Source organism: Alligator mississippiensis, chromosome 2 (assembly GCF_030867095.1).
Source record: "Alligator mississippiensis isolate rAllMis1 chromosome 2, rAllMis1, whole genome shotgun sequence".
In the NCBI taxonomy this organism is placed as follows: Eukaryota; Metazoa; Chordata; order Crocodylia; family Alligatoridae; genus Alligator; species Alligator mississippiensis.
The window spans coordinates 114921985-114942899 of record NC_081825.1 but is presented as its reverse complement, the minus strand read 5'-3'; the positions used below and the strand labels follow the sequence as shown (position 1 = coordinate 114942899).

The 20915-nt window shown below is 42.0% G+C and overlaps 1 protein-coding gene across 11 annotated transcripts in view; it reads right to left on the bottom strand.

The window, feature by feature from the left end:
- Nucleotides 1-20915, bottom strand: part of BLTP1 (bridge-like lipid transfer protein family member 1) — a 248576-nt gene that overhangs the window by 75055 nt on the left and 152606 nt on the right. For 9 of the 11 annotated variants that reach the window (XM_019494555.2, XM_019494560.2, XM_019494587.2 and 6 more), the window contains exons 44-51: nt 18533-18708; nt 14036-14211; nt 13019-13725; nt 10770-11015; nt 10300-10393; nt 8542-8592; nt 2102-2308; nt 1685-1923 (exon numbers count right to left, since the gene is read on the bottom strand). In XM_019494555.2, the coding sequence (XP_019350100.2) occupies nt 1685-1923; nt 2102-2308; nt 8542-8592; nt 10300-10393; nt 10770-11015; nt 13019-13725; nt 14036-14211; nt 18533-18708 (1896 nt within the window). The remainder of the gene's footprint in view (nt 1-1684; nt 1924-2101; nt 2309-8541; nt 8593-10299; nt 10394-10769; nt 11016-13018; nt 13726-14035; nt 14212-18532; nt 18709-20915) is intronic. The other 2 variants (XM_019494575.2, XM_019494578.2) reach the window with 2 other exon arrangements.

The following is a 20915-nucleotide window of genomic DNA, read 5'->3' as shown; positions in this document are numbered from 1 at the left end:
GAACAACAAGGAAGTGGTTTTTTTACCTCCCTGCCTGCCATCTGACACCTCCAGGGAAGGAATTCTACCTGATCAACACATCGAACAGCTACTCAGCACAGCTCACAAAGACACTCATGGACCTAGAGGGACAGCCTTCCATCTTCAGCTCCCTTTGTGCAAAAATGAAGTTTATTTCCTACCTATGAGGACTTTTTTACCATCTTGTACCATCTACACTCTTCCCAGATCCTGACGAAGGGACTTTGATCCCAAAAGCTTGCAGAAAAGGACAATTTTCTTGTCATTTTCCAGTTGGTCTAATAAAAGGTATCATTTTGGAACCAAGAGTTCTAGTTTTTTGTATGAAATGAGGATGTGCACTTGGCAGTTCTAGTAGCTTTCACTAGGCTTTTGGGTTGGCTGGCTGGGCCCAAGCAGTTGATATTAGCAGGAAAAAAAGGCATAAAAGCACCTCTTTCCTGCTTATTCCCTCATCACAACTGCATCCTTCTCTTTAATGGCTATTTGTAGAAAAAAACTCTTTCATTTGTTTTGGCTTGCAGATTACATTTGAAGATTTACAGAGCTCTGTGGTTTGCTCCAGATCTCCTTGGCTTATCTGGGCTGCTGTAATTGCGCTAAACTGTGAGCACTAATGAACTTCATCATTGATTATGTGGAGAATGGTAGGTCTAGAAAAGTTTCACGAATGGCGTGAAGATTTTGTGACCTCTATAATTGGCTTATGTGAACACTGACGATTTTTAGAATCTCTTGGCCCGGGTGCTTTCAAGACTTACGTGGTTGGCTTGCAAAATGAGTTGCTAATTAATCAGCAAGAGTTGTTTCTTTGCTGTTATTTTGTTTAATACAGAGGACCACAATTTGGACAGAACATCCTAGGAACAAGGATGTCAAAAATCTTTTTTCAGCAAGGGTAAATATTGTTTGTAGATGGTTCTCCCAAAATAAGAGGTTGAAAAATTTAAGAGAAACTTTCATCTTCCCCTAAGAATTGGGCAGCAAGACACATCTCAACAAGAGGAGTTGGATGTATAGGCAAGTTTGAAGCATTAGCATGCAACAGCCAATAGACTATTGTGAGCTGCAGACTGGGGTAATAACCCAGGCTCTGAAAGCAACTAAGTTTTAAACAGCTTTAAAGATTTGGGACTGCAATGCTCAGGATTTAAGCACTGAAAATGCAAAAAAACAAGTATGTTGGGGCCCTTTTTTCCCCTCTCTCTGATGCCAGAAAGAGCTGTCCTGAGAAATTATCTGGTTATGGACTTAACTCCACTAGTAAGCCAAAGATTCCAGACTTTTGTATTCATAGTCACGGTCAACATCCATTTGTGATTATTCACGATAAAGTCTGGCAGAACTAACTCCCTAGTTCATTTTATTGAAGTCACATCTGTGCAGGACCAGACACAGGCATGGGCGAACCAGGCAGCTGCCTGGGGCCTAGATAGAAAGGGGGCCGGAAAATGGTGAAAATAATGATTATTGTCATCATCATCTCTGACAAAGGGGAGCCCAACACCAAAAGTTTGCCCAGGGCTGCCTGGAGTCTAGGTACAGAGCTGCATCTGTGAGACTGACAATATGAAAAATAATCAACACAAATGCTCTCAAGTTACACTACTACGGAAATTTTAACACCAAATAAACAGTTTGAAATTTAATGAAATGCCATTACCTGTCATTCCATGACTTCTCATTCTTCCCATCTTATATTCTGCCTTTAGAGATGGCAAGAGGGCTGCTCCAATAGCAATACCATCTATCATGGCACTGAATTTAAGAACTATAGGCTTCTTTTCCAAGCCTTCTGGTAGCTGTGGAAATTCATTAGTTTCAACAGGAGTCTGATTAACACTTGTTGGGGTCTTTTCAGAGGGCAATGGAGTTGCAATATCTTCTTTTGCAGATTGTGGGCTATTTACAAGAAGAAATATCAGAAAGGACTGTTAGGTATCCTTATCTATTCAGTGTACAATATTTATTCATTGTAATTTTTCCTGCATGGAGTCCTCCAAGTCCCCAGAAGGCTGGCAAATAGAATGGGCCCATCCCAATGAGGTTTACAATGGATGGGAAGTAAAGCAACACTTACGCTGTTGATGGTTGCCTGATGAGGTCTGAAATCTGTTTGGAAAGCTGATGAGAACTGCGTACCATCATGCTATGCAGCGTGGCAGGGTGCTGGGGAATATTAATGCTGATAGCTCCCACTTTGAACACCGCAGCATTGTTCGTTTTCAACCCTCTTTGAGCACTGTAAAGAGCCTGTGATTTGGCAATACTGCATTTCACTACAGTTCTAACAGAAAAGGAAATATGATTTGTTTGGATACCTTTTATGAAAACATTTAAAAATCCACACATATTGAAACACTTTAAACATTAAATGAATTACAAAGTAAGAAGAATTAGCACTTTTTTAAACTATAGACTCCCTATTTTAATTCAACGCACACAAATGCAGTACATGCTACATAAGCTACAGCTATATGTTTAACAAAACAATAAGGCATGCATAGCAAAATAACTAATTCAACTATTACTAGAATGCAAATTAAGATCATTTAGGGTTATATGCAATAGATATACTTGGTACATACATCATACACACTTTTTTATACACAGTCTAGTTACCTATTTTAATCACCTCTTCTCTGAAAAAAAAAAAATCTAAAATAATCTTTGGTAACAACAAATCCTTAACAGTACCTGATTTTTAAAGCCAAAATATCATTGGAAGTAAGTGTCTATATTAATACTGACGACGTAGCAATTAAGTTGCTTGCTTATAGCTAATGAAAGAATATCCACATTGAATTAGTCCAGGGGAGGGCAATTATTTTGGGCAGAGGGCCATTTACTGAGTTTCGGAAAGCCATCAAGGGCTGCATGACAGGCAGCCCAGGGCAGATTAATATTAATTTTATACATTTTTTAGGGACCCCACGAGCCGGAATGACCTGGTGGGCCACATCCAGCCCCCGGGCCACATTTTGCCCACCCCTGAATTAGTCCCACCTCCCCAAATATAAACTTAAAGCAACATTTGAAATCTGAAAGCTGCCATCATGTACAATAGTTGTGAAAGATTAACAATGCAACTATGTAACTAACAATTTGGGAGGGCATATTAGGCTTCAATACCCACACTATAAAAGTGACCCAAATAAACCATATCTGTTTCTCATCTCTGATCACTTACTGGAATTCTAATTAGCAATCAAGATTTGAATTACATGGGAGACTACTATGATTTAATATGACTGTCACAAATATAGTTTCAAAGGTCCACTACATCAGCTAATAGTTTGCAAATTTGTACAGAATTACATTTTATACATAGTATTTATGTAGATTATCTTTATGGGGTTAATGTAAAAAAGTTCTTTTCAGGTGGTCACATCATAGTACCTCCAGTGCTATGTCAGAGACAAGATCTGGAACATTTTTCTGTTCCTAGAAGTAGCCTGTGTCACTGTAATGCAACCACAGGTTGCCTGACCCGCATTGGACCAAAGGCGGGTTGTTCTAGCCTGTGGCTTGTAAAGGTTGCTAGCAGCTGCAGTACAGAATGGAGAAAAGGTTGAAAGGATGGGGACTTTTGTAAACACTGCCATAAAAGCCACGACAGAAATGTGGAAAATTGACATGCTAAGCGAGAGATGGCCTTTCTAAACTATGTATGTTTTCAAGAAAGCATTGAGCAACTACGTGGTCCTTCAAAAATGGATATGTATGTTTTGCCCAAGCTTAAAAAAAGAATTCAATACATAAAAGCCACAGAATATTAACAGGGACTATCAACATGAATATTAACATATCCCACACCTGTGTTTTCCCTCGGAATTAGCCATATTCCCATGCATAGTATGTACCTTACATATTTAGGTTCAACTAAAATAGCTGTTAATCATCATAAAGTGGATCAATCAAATAAATAAATTTTGAAGCATTTTCCCAACCTGCACTGAGTAGCCAACAATCTTATCCTCTACCCAGTTAGTTGAAGAACTATGAGGAAATAGCATAATCTGCATCAGCTGCTACATTATTTACATCTATGGTAAAAAAATATAATTTGAATGCATGCTCAGACTGGTGCCACATTTCAAATAGTAAGTTGCTACACCTGTCCAGACACTGGAGGTCAAAAATCCAAACAGACCTAAACAATAAGAGAAGGACAGAAATCCCCATTCTGCGCTTTTCGGATCTGGCTCTCTAAACCAGTGGTTCTCTACCTTTTTTGTACCAGGACCTATTTGTAAACATTGATGGCCAATCCCAACCCAGTAAATAGCTTAAGTAGAAAACCTGGCCCTGCTGGTGCCTCTCACTCCCAACCCACTACCCCCCCGCCACCCCCAGCCCCGCAGTGTGTGTGGGACGAGGTGAGTGTGTGGGGCATGGGGGACCGCAAGCATCTTCTTGCAGGCTGGGACTCTGTCAGCCTGCAAGGGGAAACCCACAGTTCCCCATGTTTTTCTCTTTTAAAGGAGAACAAATTTAAAAAATGGATTCACCACCCTTAAATATATTCTTGCAACCCACTTCTGAGTCATGACTCACAGGTTGAGAAATGCTGCTCTAAACAACTCTCAAAATCTGAACTCCCCAGACAACTACCATATTTACTTGAATATAAGATGACCCCACAATAATTGGATCCTATATACATAAAATGTATAGATTTGTTGTAATTTTCCAAGTACACAACCTAACTATTGGAGGTTTGCCTTAAATGTGTCCTCCTCACACTACTACAGCAGGACAAATAAATCAGGGGTGAGGGGGCATCAGGCAAACTCCTTGCCTTCTGGCCCTCCCCTCCAAATTCTTCCCCCTGCCGCTCCTTCCCCCTTCTCTTTAGTCTCAGACCCTGTCTCTCCCTGAGAACATGGAAGAGGGGCACAAATTTGAAAACAATGACCTTCAATTAAACATACCTGTAGTAATCTGCCTTACAGGTGCCCAAAGATTTACTTCATCCAGTATTGATGTATTTTATCTTTTTTGAAACCTGCTGCAAGTTTTAGCACAGGTAACTCCCTAAACACACTTTTAAGCAGCACTTTTGTACCTACTTATACAGTAAATACTATACATCATTTTAGTTCAAAGCCAAAAGAGTCCTGATTTACCCTATAGATCATTGGGCTGGGGTCCAGCAGAGTCAACAACATTTCAAGCTACGGTGACCCCACAGCTCAGCACTACCCAGATTCCCCCACCAAAAGATCCATGCGCTAATTATCCCCCACTTATGATTGAAACTAGTTGTTCTCGTCCTGAGAATCATGGGATCCTTTAAAAATTTATATGCAGATGAGATGCAGGGCATCTCATTTGGCTTCACCTCATGGAAGGCAGGGCCACACTAATCATATGCAACAAGCCAGGAGAGGGAGTGACAGAGAGATTCTGGGTGAAGTGTTTGGAACTCCGTTTGGTAATGTCTGCCAGGCATTTAAGGCTGGTAAAGAAACAGGACTCAATGGAAATGGGGAAGAAAGGCACAGTTCAGCTGTGGGAGTGAAGAGGAAATTGAAATGTATGCAGTGTAGTGGTTCACCATTACTTGAAAGAAAATCAGCACTAAGGAGGACTGTGCTCAATGGGCATTACCGTTTATCTTATTCAGTTGGGTTCCACTGACCTGTCCTTCTGGTAGGTTCCCATGTGGCAATGGGGGACTGCTATTGCACTTTTTTCCTAGCTGTTCCTTGGCCTTTTGGCTAAAAACATGCAAGATTAGGGAGCATCTGAACTCTAGGCCTGGGGCTTGCACATAGGATGTCACCCAATAGGGGCCATGTGTTTTATACTCATGCTAAGTGTTGGCTTAATTTAACCAAATTCACAGCAGTTTAATGATAGACAATGTACTTAATGAGGTTTCCTTGTATGAAAATAGGGCTTTTTTCCCCATGCTGATTGAGGGAAGAACCTCATCTTGTATTTGAGTAAATACAGTATTACTTAAGAGAAGTATTAACTGCTTCTCAGTCAAATGGCTCCTCTGTACATGCCACCTGCAGGGAAACAGGGAACTCAAAATCAGCACATATATTCTTATTTTTATATTTTATATATATGAATTTTGATAAGTAACTATAGAATGTATTCAGCAATATATCTGAACAGGATTTACCCAGCTGTACTGCCGGGTCTATTCTTATAATATAAAAGAATAGACAAATAACCCCCTCTGGGTTCTATACAAAAACCTGTAAAAACAGGCAAGAAAGGAGAAAATTCCTTCAACTATTCCACTGCTGTGGAAGAACATAGGAACATGGGAAGAGGAAGAGAAGAGAAAGATTTTTCCTTATCACAGAACAGGATACAGGGCCAGCTCCCAAAGATTTTGAGAACCATACAGGAGAAACCAGTCAGCTTCCATCTGCCTGGAGTCTCTGCGTCCACTTCGTATTCCCCACCCAAAGAACACGTCAGCTTCTACACACAGTGGCTGCTCCCAGGAATGCAACAAATATGTGGTATTGGTCTGTGGTAAAATTGGAATCCCCTGCAGAGGGGTACTTTGAAAACATCACTTCTAAAATCATTTAACATTTCTGTCCCAAATACTGCACAGCCAATTAGTGACAAGTTTGTACACTAACCACACTTACCTGTCCCCCTTTCCTTAGGACAGGTTCCCACACCCTCAGTGGTTGAGGGAAAGGGAAAGTAAGGCCACAGACAGGAAATAGTTTCTACTAGAAATATAGCCTGGGAGCTGGAACACACACGTATTCCAACCCAATGGCTAGGGAGCTACACAAGCAAGCTCTCTAGTCAGGGCATGATAAAAGACCGCTCTCTGGGCCACCTCCTCACTTAAGAAAACCCATTACTTGACAGTTTGTCTTCTCCCCTGCCCAGGAAGGGGGCAGGCTGGGTATAAGCAGCCCCCTGGGTTTTAAATCACCTTGCATGCAGCCTAGACGGGCTGTATGTAAGATGATTTAAAGCTGGAAGCACATGCAGCACTGACAGCCATGAATTGAGGATCACAGAGGCTGCATTTAAAGCCCAGAGGGCTGTAAACAGGGGCAGGGATAGTTTCCCTGGCCCCAGGTACCAGCTCCAAGGGCTTTGCAATCCTCGCCCCTGTCACCAAGCGAGGCAATGGGGATAGCAAGGGGAAGCTGGCTAGGAAGCAGGCGTGGGGTTCCTGGTCCTGCAGGCTTTCAATCCCTGCCTCCACAACCCAACTGGGTGGCAAGGGTGACATTTAAAACCTGGGGCCCAGGAACCGTGGTGGGGAAATGGGGAGGGGCATTCTCCCAGGTACAGAACCCTCCTGGGGGCTCCAGCCCTGGGCACATCTGGACTCATCAAGTGCACCAGACAGGAGCTCTTCTCCCATAGCAGGAACCCTCTCAGGGCTCCAGGAGAGTTCCCACTGCAAGAGAATTGATGCTCCCCAACCCCCCAGTCACCTGGTGGGGGAGAGGGGGAAACAATGTGGAGGATTCTCCCAGAACTAGGGGCTGCTTCCAGCCCTAGGTTTATCTGCCTCCCCCCTACTGTACTCCTCCAAAGTACACAGGGTAAGGGCTCTTCTCAAGTTTCTGCCATAGGAGAATACCCTCCCATCCTATCAATCAGTTGACTGGTGAGATGAGGGCAGAGTATGCAAATGAAGGGCCATCAGGGAGCCAGTGCTCTCCCTCCCCCTCCCGTGGTGGGAGACAGGGAAAGCAAACAACTATGGGATAACTGCTGTCCTTAACACCAGAGACAAGCATACGCCTATTCAAGTTAGGGCAGGAGGGAATTTACTTGTAGAATAGTAGTTTTTCTTCTCCAAGAAAGGCCCTTGAATAGCTGTACTTTCTCTTTTTTGCACCAGGAGACAGGTTCTTCTCCCAGTACAAATGTCTTGCAGCCTAAGAATGTGCCCACAGTTATAATATAGCTCCTTTTTATGGGGATTTTCAGGACATAACAGTTTCCTCAGTTCTAGCACATTTGGACATGCTAGAAATTTTTGAAGTAAAACATCTTCTACAATAAATACAGTAATTCTAATATGTCATCAATGTATTTGCCCTATGGCTGCAGATGAAGTCAAAGGGACAAGGGCTGTCCACATTGAAGTCACTGAGCGTTGTCACTAACTTCAACTATGGCAGATGGACACACAATGGTTTAAATCAATCAATCTGTTCTCCTATACTAATCAGCATTATTCCATAACATTAAAATTACTACAGTAAAAATGCTTAAGAGGACTAAAAAACAGAGGCTTTAATAAGTTCATAAAAGCCAGACTAGTGCTACAGTAATTATAAAACAAGTTATATCACTGGGAAAGGAGGTAAGAGTGTTAAAACACACCCACAAGCTTTCCTTAATATTTATGTAGTGGACTACAGAATGGCTAATTTAGATTTTATTATGTCAAGCTAAAATTTATTCCAACAGCAAATCAGCTACACTCAAAACACAGTAAAAATGCAGCCTTCAACTACACACCACAGTGTTAATTGCAAGACCATTAAACATAATAATATGACCTACAGAAACTCTTGTTTGGCTGTGCTTGTAGGAGATGTAGGAAAATCCTCCAGTCTACAGATGAAGATTGAAGAGTAAGCAAGAAAAACAAAAAGCAAATAAAGAATAAATATTCATGCAAAATTAGTTAAATACTTGTAACCCACAATATGACAAATATATTAAAATTTAACAAGATTGAAATGTTTGTTTAAAACCTGCATTACTTTTTTCTTTTTCTTTTTTGCAGTGCCTCTGTCTGTGTGCAAGATCAGAGAAACTGTAACTAGCAGAAACGCGAACAGCAGCAGCCACCTTATAAAACAGATGGCTAACCAGTTAGCACTTTAATTCACATTTGTTGAACAGCTGTTTACCAACAGCAATTTTGGCGGGGGATAATATCAACCATACAGTTTTTTAATATGGAAAAAACAGAGATATGTAGTAAAAATTGATATAGCATAGAGAAAACTAGACAAGTGTTGTTCTGAAAAAGCAAGACCCAGCTTGTTTTCTACAGCCCCCTTTGCTGCTTCATCATCCTGAATATTTTAAAAGATCAGAGTTACATACTGAGGGTTACCCAGCTAACATTGATTACCTGCGTAAAAGTGATCTACAGTATAAATAATCCAACATTTTAATTCCTAGTGTTCTGCAACTCAAATATAAAGAAGTTCAAATAGAAAGTAAGAAAAATATGCATGCATTTTAATCTGAGCTTGTGAACACAGCAAAATAGCTGCCAATGTACATGGTGAGCAAGTCAATCAAAGCATTCATGCGCAAAAAGTGATTTTTTTATTTTTTTTAATTATGACAGTTGGACAGAGAGGGAAATAGACCTTGGAGAGGTGAAATGATATAAGAAACCATGCAACTTGGGAGATCAGAGGTGTCCACTTATAGCGCAATATTAATTCAAATGGGAAAGATAGGCATCAAAAGATGAAATAATTTTTAAAAACCTCTTTGTACCGTTCAGTGGAATATACAAGCTCTTTTTAAAAATAATTATCAGAAAGACAGAAATACTTATGTACACAAAGGGACTTCAGTTGTTTTGTGTACACAAAAGGTAAAATTGCTCAGAAGAGCCATGATAGAATTAAAACAATAGAGTTTTTTTTTATTCAAAGGACCTATTTGCTACTATAGTAATTTATGCAAGCCAGCCATTCATTCATTTAGGCAGAGATCCTGCAAACACTTGTTCACATCTTGAACTTTATGAATGAGAATAAACCTACAGGAGTATTCACATGTGTACAATTAAGTATATGCCTAAATATTCGCATGATTGAAGGCCAGGATTAAGGATCATTTACTATCGCCCAAATACTGCTCATGCTAAATTAATGAGATGACTCATATGAGTTATTATTTATGTAAAACATGTGAGATTTATCCTAGTCAAACATTTTTAGCATATATGGTCTGTGGGTGGAAAAAACAATTACTTCACACTATAAATGCCATTCTGAAATAAAGAAGATGCATGTCTAATTTAAAAAGAAATCCCCTCTCTATTTACATACGATTACATTTATAAACCAAACTTGGTCCCAAGTATAAAAGTCCTACATTGCTGCCCTGGGAATCGCAGTGCTTCAAGTGAGGTATGCCTGGATTTAGGGGTCCATGCAAACAGGATTAATTAAAGAATCATAGATGTATCCTCCAAAATAAGTCCTACACATTTCTCTCTATAAATAATTGACACGCTATGTATATAACTGTGCTTTGATATTTTAAAGTTGATATTGGCATTACACTCACTGGATATTTGGTGTAATTCCTTCCAGCAGGACAATATTAACACCACCTATATGAGCAGTGGCACATGTTTCTGTCATCTTTTGGTGCAGTACATCTTTGAGAAGAAAAAGAAAATATCTGTAAAACACTTCAATACAAAATAATGCCTCTAATACATGTCCAATGCCAGCCAAAATATGGAAATGGAGAATGGGTGGAATGACGTATAGAACACATCACTTTTTGGTAACTGTATTCAATTGTGTCGTGAAAGCTGCAAAAGATGTAAGACGTGCTTTTATTTTCTGAAGTAATTTTATTGCATATCACTTTCTGGAAATCTTAAAGACTTCAAAAAATACTGTTTTTGTATCTTGTATTTTTATATGGTAACTATATAAAAGCTAATATTACATTCAAGTGCAGGAACACATTTAGAATTAAGTCAGAGGAAAGTTAAAAGTGACTATACAAGAAAACTCTCTTCTCACCTTTCATTTTTTCTTTTAGGGTGAAACTACCATGTATTCTCTTCAATTCAGATTCCATTGTTAGCCCACCAATATCTGCTTCCAGGTGGGTACGATTCACCATTCCTATTCCAAAGACTATTAGAGTCACATGCTGAGGCTCTGAAGTAACCAGACTACGTTTCCTTTGCGTCCTGTTCATGCTGTTATTATCTTGTTCATTTTCAAACACAACCCTACAAACAGGTTCTGTAGGGCTCCGAACACCTACCCAAATACATATCGGTTATTCAGAGAGAGCTTAAATTGTTTTCACAAATGCTAGTTTGCATTTAAAACTGGAAATCATATTTTGCACAAAAATAGGGTTGCATTTTGCTAACCATTGGGGCCACACTTATTTCACTCCTATAAAATTTTCAACTGAGTAAAATGCAGGAAAATCACTGGTAAAATAATGAGCAATACAACTATAATATGATTTGATTATTGTATGGCTCTGACAGTTGCTCGCTTATTCCCTTAAACTAAAAAAGAGCTCTTCAGCATTAAGGCCTGGAAAGACAGTTGAACATGTGGCCAAATGGGTATGCCAGTGTAACAGGTTTTAAAATAAGCAGCAACCACTGGGCCTAGTTATTAGGCACAGCTCTCTCCACTTTCCAAGTGGCAACAGATTTTAGAAAGGAAACATATCATAAAAACCAAGGATAAGTTAAGTTTTCTCCCCACCAGCATCTTTCATCTTTAACTAGATTTTCCAATCAGGACGTTCTTGTAATTTAGTTTGGGTGACAGTTTTCCTTCCAACCTTTTGAAGGTAACATTAAAAATAATACAATAGCAAAAATTACATTTTGTATACATTAGTTGGGGATATTTCACCCTGTTTACAGAACTATTTGGCTTCCTGCTTATTTAGTAAATATATTGACATCTGTAAAGCAGTTTTTTTCCCCAGCTTTTAGCTTTTACATTAAAGAAAAAATCTAAACAAAATGTAATCCGTGAAGTAGAACTTGAACTGCCATGGATATTTATAGTGCCATATAGATATGTAATGCATGTGGGATTTACCCTAGTCAAACATGTATTATATATTGCCTGTGGGCAGGGAAATGGTTATTGGTAAAAGGTAAATCCATTATTACCAACAAATAACATTTAGAATAAGGTCAACAGTCAAGCCAGGGAGCTTACTCTGCTGTGTTCCAACATTGTTCAAATAAACCGCAGTAAGTACGAAAAGATTGAGCAGTTCCTAAAGCCTCAGGGAGAAATCTTGTTGAAGTTAACAGCAGGGTGACTTCAGTGGAGTCAGTATTTCACCTTCTTTCTTTTCCTTAAAGTTAAACTAAATAGGGGTCTAAGATTTCCATCTGCAAAGTGACTGAGTAAAAATTACCTTCTTACTCAATTTTAATATTTGCATGTATTCAGATTTATATTTAGTAGCAGAAATCCCTTTCATTAATTATTTAGTGTTGCAAAGACCAAGTATCTATGGAAAAAGTAGCTGGAAGTCTACTGTGTTCACAACCGATCAACAGAAGTATTACCTAACCAGTAATTACAGTTTAAGTTGTAATCTTCCCTCACTTGCACCAGTGCAATCCATATCAAGGTGAGAAGTATACCAAGCAGCAAAGACTGAAAACAACTTGAGCAGAATTTGGAAGAGGAAGAATACCCCAAGTTTGACTTTCAACTACTACATGGAGTTTGCAGAGTTGCCAATCAAGTTTACATGCAAATAAACATTTGCTTGAGGGGTGAAAATCAATAAGGGACAAGCATGAGTCTTGAATAACCGATTACCATGTTTTCCCCCCACACACAACATGTCTTTTCTCCAAAAATCAGAAGCTGGAAATTGGGGTATACATTATTAGAAAGGAAATGTGGCAAGAGCTGTTTCTGCAGCATAAGCCTCTGCCAGAGAAAGGGAAAATTAACACTCCATTATGTTCCACGTAAGAAAGCAGCACAGGGAGCATGCTGAGCTCCCTAACTGATGTTATTCAGTTACTTAAGGCTGCTTACAAGTATTTTCAAATAAAGATCTCTTCTTTGTCATTCTGCCTTTCAAAAACAAGGCACTTCTCTTAATTGGGGGCATGCTGCATGCAAGAAAACACAGTATTACAGTTTCTAAAAAGAAATGTTTAAGTAAATCGTTTAAGAAAAAGTCTTTCCTTTAGTAACTTCTATAAGAATCTACTGTTACAAAAGTATGAAGATTAAAATTACTTTGTACCCTAAAGCCTCACCTGCTGGCCCAAACGTCTCAGAAGACTTTTCTAGAATGCCTGTTGGATCAGAAATGAGTGAATAGAAATTCAACAATTTATACATATTTTGCCAGCACTCTGCAGAAGGCTCACTCTGTTCTGACACCGTAATTGAATCCGAGTCATCCATATGAATAGTCATGTGATCAACTACATCCTTTGAACCCTTCCTGGATACTTTAGAAGTTCTTCTTTCTGATCTCCCAAGGGAATTCTTGTTTCGAGATTCTTTTTTATTGTTCTCATTATTGGCTCGTTTGTTCTTTGCATTATTTACTCTATTAACTCCATTAAGGCTTCCCCGAGAACTACGACTAAAATCAGACGAGCGGAAGTCTCTGTGTTTGCGGGTTTTAAAGGTCGGTGTTGGAGAAGCTGATCCAGCTGTGTATCTGCTTAGTTTGATATCTGTCTGTGTGGCTTTGATATCGTCTATCATTGTACTGAACTGATGAATAAGACGAACCAGTGCCATATCTACATGCTGGCTTATAGACTGGCAGGAAATTGTAAAGTTACAGTGAAAAGTATTATAATAACGCTTATTCAAATCATGAAAAGAAAGGGCACTTGTAGAGTTTTGTGGTGTGCACATTGACTTCTCCATTACAACAGCACTAATGCTAAACGTTTCCAACATCAATGCTGGTTTGAATTCAAGTGGGGGAAGACTGACAGCTCCTTGCCTAATAAAAAGAAAAAGATGTCACAACTTTTTAAAAGAAATGAAGCCCAGCACAGTTTAAAACACTTCTATGCAATAAATCCAATCAGAGGTAGTAAGAACATTCTGTTCCTTCAGGACAACACCTTCTTACCATGATTTTTTCCATCTATACAGTTGCACAATGCCATACAATAACCACCCTTGCACCAGCAGGACACTGACTGCTGTTATCCCCTGCTTCACCTGTGGTAGTTTAGCTTGCTATGCCTTGTGGTTCTGTAACAGGGTTGACAGTTTTAAGACACACACATGTACACACACACTTTTACCTTCGTGCTCGTTTGCTTTTTCTCTCCTTTGCTGTATCTGAATCAACAATGTCTGCCCTCAGACAGTCTAGGGTCCCTGAGAATGAAAGGTGCTCTCCAAAGTACATTCTGTAACACAATGGTACTGTATCTTGAGACTGAATCCCTGTATAGCTCAGGAGAGGTTTGAAAACAACCTTTAAAAAAACAAAAACAAACAAAACAAAAGAAAATACACAAATTTCTGAATTACATCTATTGCCTAAGTCTTTACATTTCCAGTCACTTTTAAATACTGCTCAGGCACATAAGAGTATATTCATTAAATCCATTATAAATTGTAAAAAAACCCAAACCTGAAAATGTATTTGTAGCATGTCAGGAGTATGGGGAACAAGCAGGAGGAGCTCGCACTCTTGCTTGCTAGCACCCAGGACGACCTCGGTTAGTCAGACTAACCGAGACATGGTGGGATTCTACACATGACTGGACGGTAGGCATTGAGGGGTATAGGTTGTATAGGCGTGACAGAGTGGGGAAAAAGGTGGGGGGGTAGCACTCTATGTTAAGGAGCAGTATACGTCTTCCACCATTAAGGCGGGGGTGGAGGGCGGGAACACCGAGGCATTGTGGGTCAGGATCCGGGGGGGGCCAGGGGAAAAGGACTTGGTTGTGGGGATCTACTACAGGCCTCCTCATCAGGATCAAGAGCTAGATGATGTATTCTCTGGGAAGCTAGCAGACGCCACACAGGCGAAGGAGGCGGTAGTCATGGGAGATCTAAACTATCCAGATATCTGCTGGGAGGAGCAGACAGCCAAAACAAGCCGCTCCTGGAGGTTCTTACACTGTGTGCAGGACCTCCACCTAATCCAGGTGGTGTCTAGTCCCACCAGGGGTAGAGCCTTGCTTGACCTGGTCTTAGCAACAGGGGATGATCTCGTGGGGAACATGCAAGTTCATGGTAGCCTGGGAGATAGTGACCATCACTTGGTCGAGTTCACTATCCAGAGAAGAGTGGGTAAAGTAACTAGTGGGGCTAAGGTGTTGGACTTCAGAAGGGCCAACTTTAGCAAGCTTAGAAGGCTAGTTAGTGAGGGGATACAACTCGAGAACATAGAGCATATGGGGGTCCAGAAGGGTTGGAGGTATCTCAAGGAAGTGATCCTTGGGGCTCAAAAGGAGTCTATCCCATTACATAGGAAGGGAGGTAAGGGGGCAAAAAAGCCCCCTTGGCTGAACAGGGAACTCCAGGAGAGTCTGGGGGCAAAGAAAGAGATGTATAGGCAATGGAAGCAGGAAGCAGCCACCAAGGAGGAATCTCTCTCTCTGGCACGCTATTGCAGGGAATCGGTTAGACAGGCCAAGGTGGGGCTTGAGCTCAGGCTGGCTTCAACAATCAAGGACAAAAAAAAGTCCTTCTTCAGGTATATAGCGGGCAAAAGGAAAGCTCAGAGCAACATAGGGCCCCTGCAGGACAAATCAGGACAGTTGGTGGTTGACACGGGGAAAAAAGCAGAGCTCTTCAATGAGTTCTTCACTTCAGTATTTCTATGTACCGACCAAGCCAATTCCCCCACCTTGATCATTGACGGATGTCCACATGGCACCAGTCCACCTATGGTTAGTTCTGAAATAGTTAAGGAGCTCCTGGAGCAGCTGGATGGGTACAAGTCAGCAGGCCCGGATGACCTCCATCCATGGCTGCTGAAAGAATTGGCCAGTGTCGTAGCTGAGCTGCTGGCACAGCTGTTCGAGCACTCGTGGTGCTCCGGCCAGCTCCCTGAGGACTGGAGAAGGGCCAATGTGGTGCCCATTTTCAAGAAAGGGAGAAGGGATGAGCCGGGTAACTTTAGACCAGTCAGTCTTACCTCTATTCCTGGGAAAACGCTAGAGAAAATAATCAAGGAACACATTTGTGCAGGCCCAGCAGGGGAAATGATGCTAAGGGGAAACCAGCACGAGTTTGTCACAGGTAGATCCTGCCTGACAAACCTTGTAGCCTTCTATGACCAGGTCACGCACTGCCTGGATGCGGGAGCCGAGGCTGATGTCATCTTCCTGGACTTTAGGAAGGCCTTCGACACATTTCGTACCCTATCCTCATTGGGAAGCTAGCAGACTGCGGAGTGGATGCCTACGTGGTCAGGCGAGTGGCCAACTGGCTTAGGGACCGCACCCAGAGAGTGGTGGTGGATGGTTCCTTCTCGGCCTGGAGGGAAGTGGGCAGTGGGGTCGCGCAGGGTTCGGTCCTCAGACTGATATTATTCAATAACTTCATCAGTGATTTGAACGAGGGTGTGGAGAGCACCCTCTCCAAGTTCACTGATGATACCAAGTTATGGGGCAAATTTAGTACACCAGAGGGCAGGGACCAGATCCAGGCTGATCTGGACAGGTTGGATCAATGGGCAGAGAGAAATAGGATGCAATTTAATAAAGATAAATGTAAGGTACTCCACCTGGGAAGGAGGAACCCCCAGCACACCTATAGGTTAGGGAGTGTATTTCTCAGCAGCTCAGAGGTAGAGAGGTATCTTGGAGTCATAACTGACTCCAAGATGAACATGAGCAGGCAGTGTAACGAGGCCATCAACTAGGCCAATCGCACCTTGTCGTGCATTAGCAGGTGCATGACTGATAGAACAAAGGAGGTGATGCTCCCGCTCTATGCGGCACTGGTCAGGCCACAGTTGGAGTACTGTGTCCAGTTTTGGGCGGCACGAGGGACACGGGGAATCTCGAGAGTGTCCAGAGGAGGGCCACTCGCATGATTAGTGGCCTTCGTGATAGACCCTAAAGGGGGAGGTTGAGAGAGCTGAATCTCTTCAGCCTTCACAAGAGACGGCTGAGGGGAGAACTTGTGGCCACCCATAAATTTATTAGGGGAGGTCAACGGGGAATAGGGGAAGTGCTATTTACCAAGGCACCCCAGGGAGTGACTAGGAATAATGGGTGTAAACTAGTTGACAGTGGATTTAGGTTAGATATTAGGAAGAAATTTTTCACAGTAAGGGTGGCCAGGATCTGGAATGGGCTTCCAAGAGAGGTGGTGCTATCACCTAGCTTGGAGGTCTTCAAGAGGAAGCTAGATAGTCACCTGGCTGGGGTCATCTGACCTCAGTCCTCTTTCCTGCCAGGGGCAGGGGATCGGACACGATGATCCATTGTGGTCCCTTCCAACTCTACAATCTATGAATCTATGTCCCAGGGGGACAGTCACCAGGGGACAGGAGACCCTCCCTGCGGTGGAACTGGGGACGGGGGTGACCCACCCCTACAAGAAAAGCCCTGAAACCAGGGCAAACTTACTGATTTCAGGCCGCAGAGTGCGAGGTGAGATGAGCCGCACTGGCAGGAAACACCTGCGCGGTTCGTGAGTCACACTTATTTCCGGCTGAAGCTGGCACAGGCAGATGACGTCATCTCAGGACACCACCCAGCCGGAATAAAAGCTGGCACCAGGAGAGACGCCAGGGAAGCAATGAAGGCAGCAGACGGGGAAGGTGCTCCCCACGCCTTAGCTCTCTATCAAAGTGCCTGGATTCTTTTTTGTTTGTTTGTTCTTTTCTTCTTTTTTTGGCCGGAGACGGCACGGAAAGGGTGGAAGCGAGGGCCAGAACACGGGCAACGCTCCAAGGACTGGAGCAGCCTAGGAACCACAGCAAGTGGCTGAGTGACTGTTGAAGACACCAGAAGAGCAAGGTAACCCAGTCACCCCAAGGGTACAGTGACAGGAAGGAGCCAACTGTAGCCCAGGTGACAGAGAGAGCAGGGACTGATGAGACCAGAGGGCAAGCTGCACCAAGACCAAGTGGCCTGTCCTGGAGGCTGGCATATGGAAGGGCTGTAGGGGAGGCAGAGCCCCACAGATACCTGCCAAAGGGCGTGGCCAACCTGAGAGAGCCCTTAACAGGGGGACCTACCACTGAAGAGTCAATCAAAGTCGTGGCAGATGAGTTTTTGGGGCTTTCCCCGGGGTGATAGAGGACCTCTCCAGAGGTCACCAGAGCCCACACAGCACCCAACACCAGGTGCAAAGGTGGCACGTGAGCATATACTCAAGACCAGGTGGACACATATTGATATAAAATAAATATAGTGAACTTACTTACCTGCAAAAGCCACAAAAATACCCATGCAGCATTATCGCTTCAGCAACTCATTAAGTTGAATGGAAGGCTATGTAAACAGGGTCCCATTCAATCACAGTTAAATGGATTCACAGTGAAACAAGTCCACAAAATAGCACCACCCTTCATGCAGGTCTTGGATTTAGTTTATCATAAATCCCTTGAGCTCTGAACATTTAGTGGACCATGACCCTTTCCCCCCACCCAATTTACTGATAGCATGAGGAAGAACCTCACAGGGCTCTCTTGGGACTTCTGCCCATACATGTATTAGGCTATATACTACAGTGCAACATAATAAACGCTCCCTTATATAGTACTTTGTTTTATGACAAAAATGTTTTCCCTCCCATGGAATTCCAACACACACTATTAAAATACTGACCTGCGCATCTGCAAGTTGAACAGCAGGAAAGCCCTGGTTCCCCTCTTCAACACCTGCAATGTCATCCTGACTGGTGCTATGCTGAGAATGTGTCCCATCCAAAGTGTTCTGGTCACTGGAGAGAACTGTATTGAAATCTGAAGCAGAAGGAATTGTAGGAAGGTTGGGAGCAACACCTAAAAGAGTAAATCTGAGTATAACACTCCATAATATCAAGAGTCAGAACAACAGTTCCACTAGACTATTCCTTCGTGCTGACTAGTAAAAGTATAGGAATTAACCTGAAAAGGGGTACTATATAGGAGCGTTTCATTCTGCCATTATAGAAGTCAAGGACTTTAACTAGGCTGCTAACATTACTAAACAACCTTAAGAGTGCTTTTTTAGTAGCAACTTACTACAGTTAAAGTTCCCATAACATTGAACAATTTTTTAAAGGGAGAGAGGAGAGGAAACAGACTTATTGTTTCATCTATCCACTATGCAATAGAATGGAGTTAAGCTACTATAACTTTAAACATGAATGAAAAAACAAGAGTTTCACTTCCACTTGGAACAGAACTGAGTGGAAAAAACAGTACAGGAGATCAGCTGCTAAACACTATAATTTTAAAGCACTCTAACTGTCCATCACTTCACCCCTCCTATCATTTAACACATTTACATAACTACAACTACACTCTACAAGGCAAATTCAATTTCATAAGAAATGGAATACACCCTAGCCTTATTAAAAATCAGAAGACTGGAAACCAGTTTGGCAAAATAGTGTTAAATAAAGGAAATAGACCCAAATCAAAATACAGCATTTGCTAGCCTAAAGTTTTATAGGCTTCCATGACTTGTACAACTATGTGATGAGATGAAAACTATCCTGCTACATCACAACTAATTACCACAGAATTGTTATCTATGCAGCAATAAGGGTGGAGGGGGTTTAGAGTTACAGTTCATATGGGTCTTATCTTGATGTAGATGTGCCTCTAGAACGTGAAACTGGATCACTCTGGCCAGCAATGTCCACTGGGGCCATATCCGCACCCTAGATTTCCTTGAGTCCCATCATTAAAAGTCATGAATGGTGGAACTGCTTCAACCAACCCACAAGTTCTTGACTAATACAGAATCCCAGAAAAACAGAACACCATGGATGAAGCAAAAGATACTTTGCTTCAACAGTATGTCATAACAGATATCCCCAAAAGGTGCTGGCAATCTCTAAGACTTACTGGTCCACAGTGAATCTAATATAGCCTTCTAACAAACTAAAAGAAAGCTGGCAAGGACAATTTTGGCAGATTGTGACAGGCTCTTAGCTGTCTTGTTGGTCTGAGTTCAAGAACGAATAGTCCCCAAACCAAAAACCATCTAGCATCTGGACTTTCTCAGGTATTTCTAATGACCGGAGCAAAGAGAACAATAAACAACCTTGCAGGCATGTTAGGCCCCTGAAAACCCAGCAGAAACTGCAGTTGGTGAAGAATATAGTGGTTCACCTGGTGCTGCTACAGAAGGGTCATGAGGAGCATGTAACTGCAGTACCCCAGGTATGCACTGCCTCCCAATAGCTTTTCAGGAGCAATTCAAGGTGCTGGTTCTGATGTATAAGGCCCTAAAACATCTGAACACTACATATCTAAGGGATTACCTTCTCCCTTATACTGCATTGTGATCCCTAAGGTCTGCGGAGAGCAGCTTGTTGCAAGTATCGTCAATACGCCAAATCCAATTAGCAAAAATGTGTGGGAGCTCATTCTCAGCAGGTGCTGCTCAGCTCTGGAACTCTGTCTTGAGGCCTACAAAGCTGAATATTGGTATGGGATATTGTTTAGGGCAGGGGTCAGCAACCCATAGCCCATGGTATCAGTGGATCCAGTCCACGGATGTGGGACTTCAGCAGCAGCAGGCACTTCCCCTACTACACCATGGCAGGGAGAAACAGCAGCAGCAGGCACCTCCCCCACACTGAGGCAGGGAGAAGTGGTAGCCAGGTTCTAGCACCAACCTGCCCACTTCTGACCCAAGACGGGTTATTCCAGGCTACAGCCTGAGAAAGGGTGCCAGCTAGAAAAATATTTAGCTGCAGTACCAACAAAGGATAATGGTTCTTAACACTGCTGCACACATTTGCTTTTAGTTCTGAAGTCACAGACACACCGTTGTCCATTATCAGTATCAACATGCATATATAATCCCTTAACTAGATCAGTATTCTCTCTCCCTATTCAAATATGCTGATAAGATTTAAAAAAAAACTGTAGGGTAGTCACTACAAACCTTTAGAGAGAAACAAATCATGATACATCAGTATGTTCAGGCCACAGAATTATGCCCACAAGAAACCAAAGTTGTGGTCAAATTATTCTTCTTATATAAAAAAAGC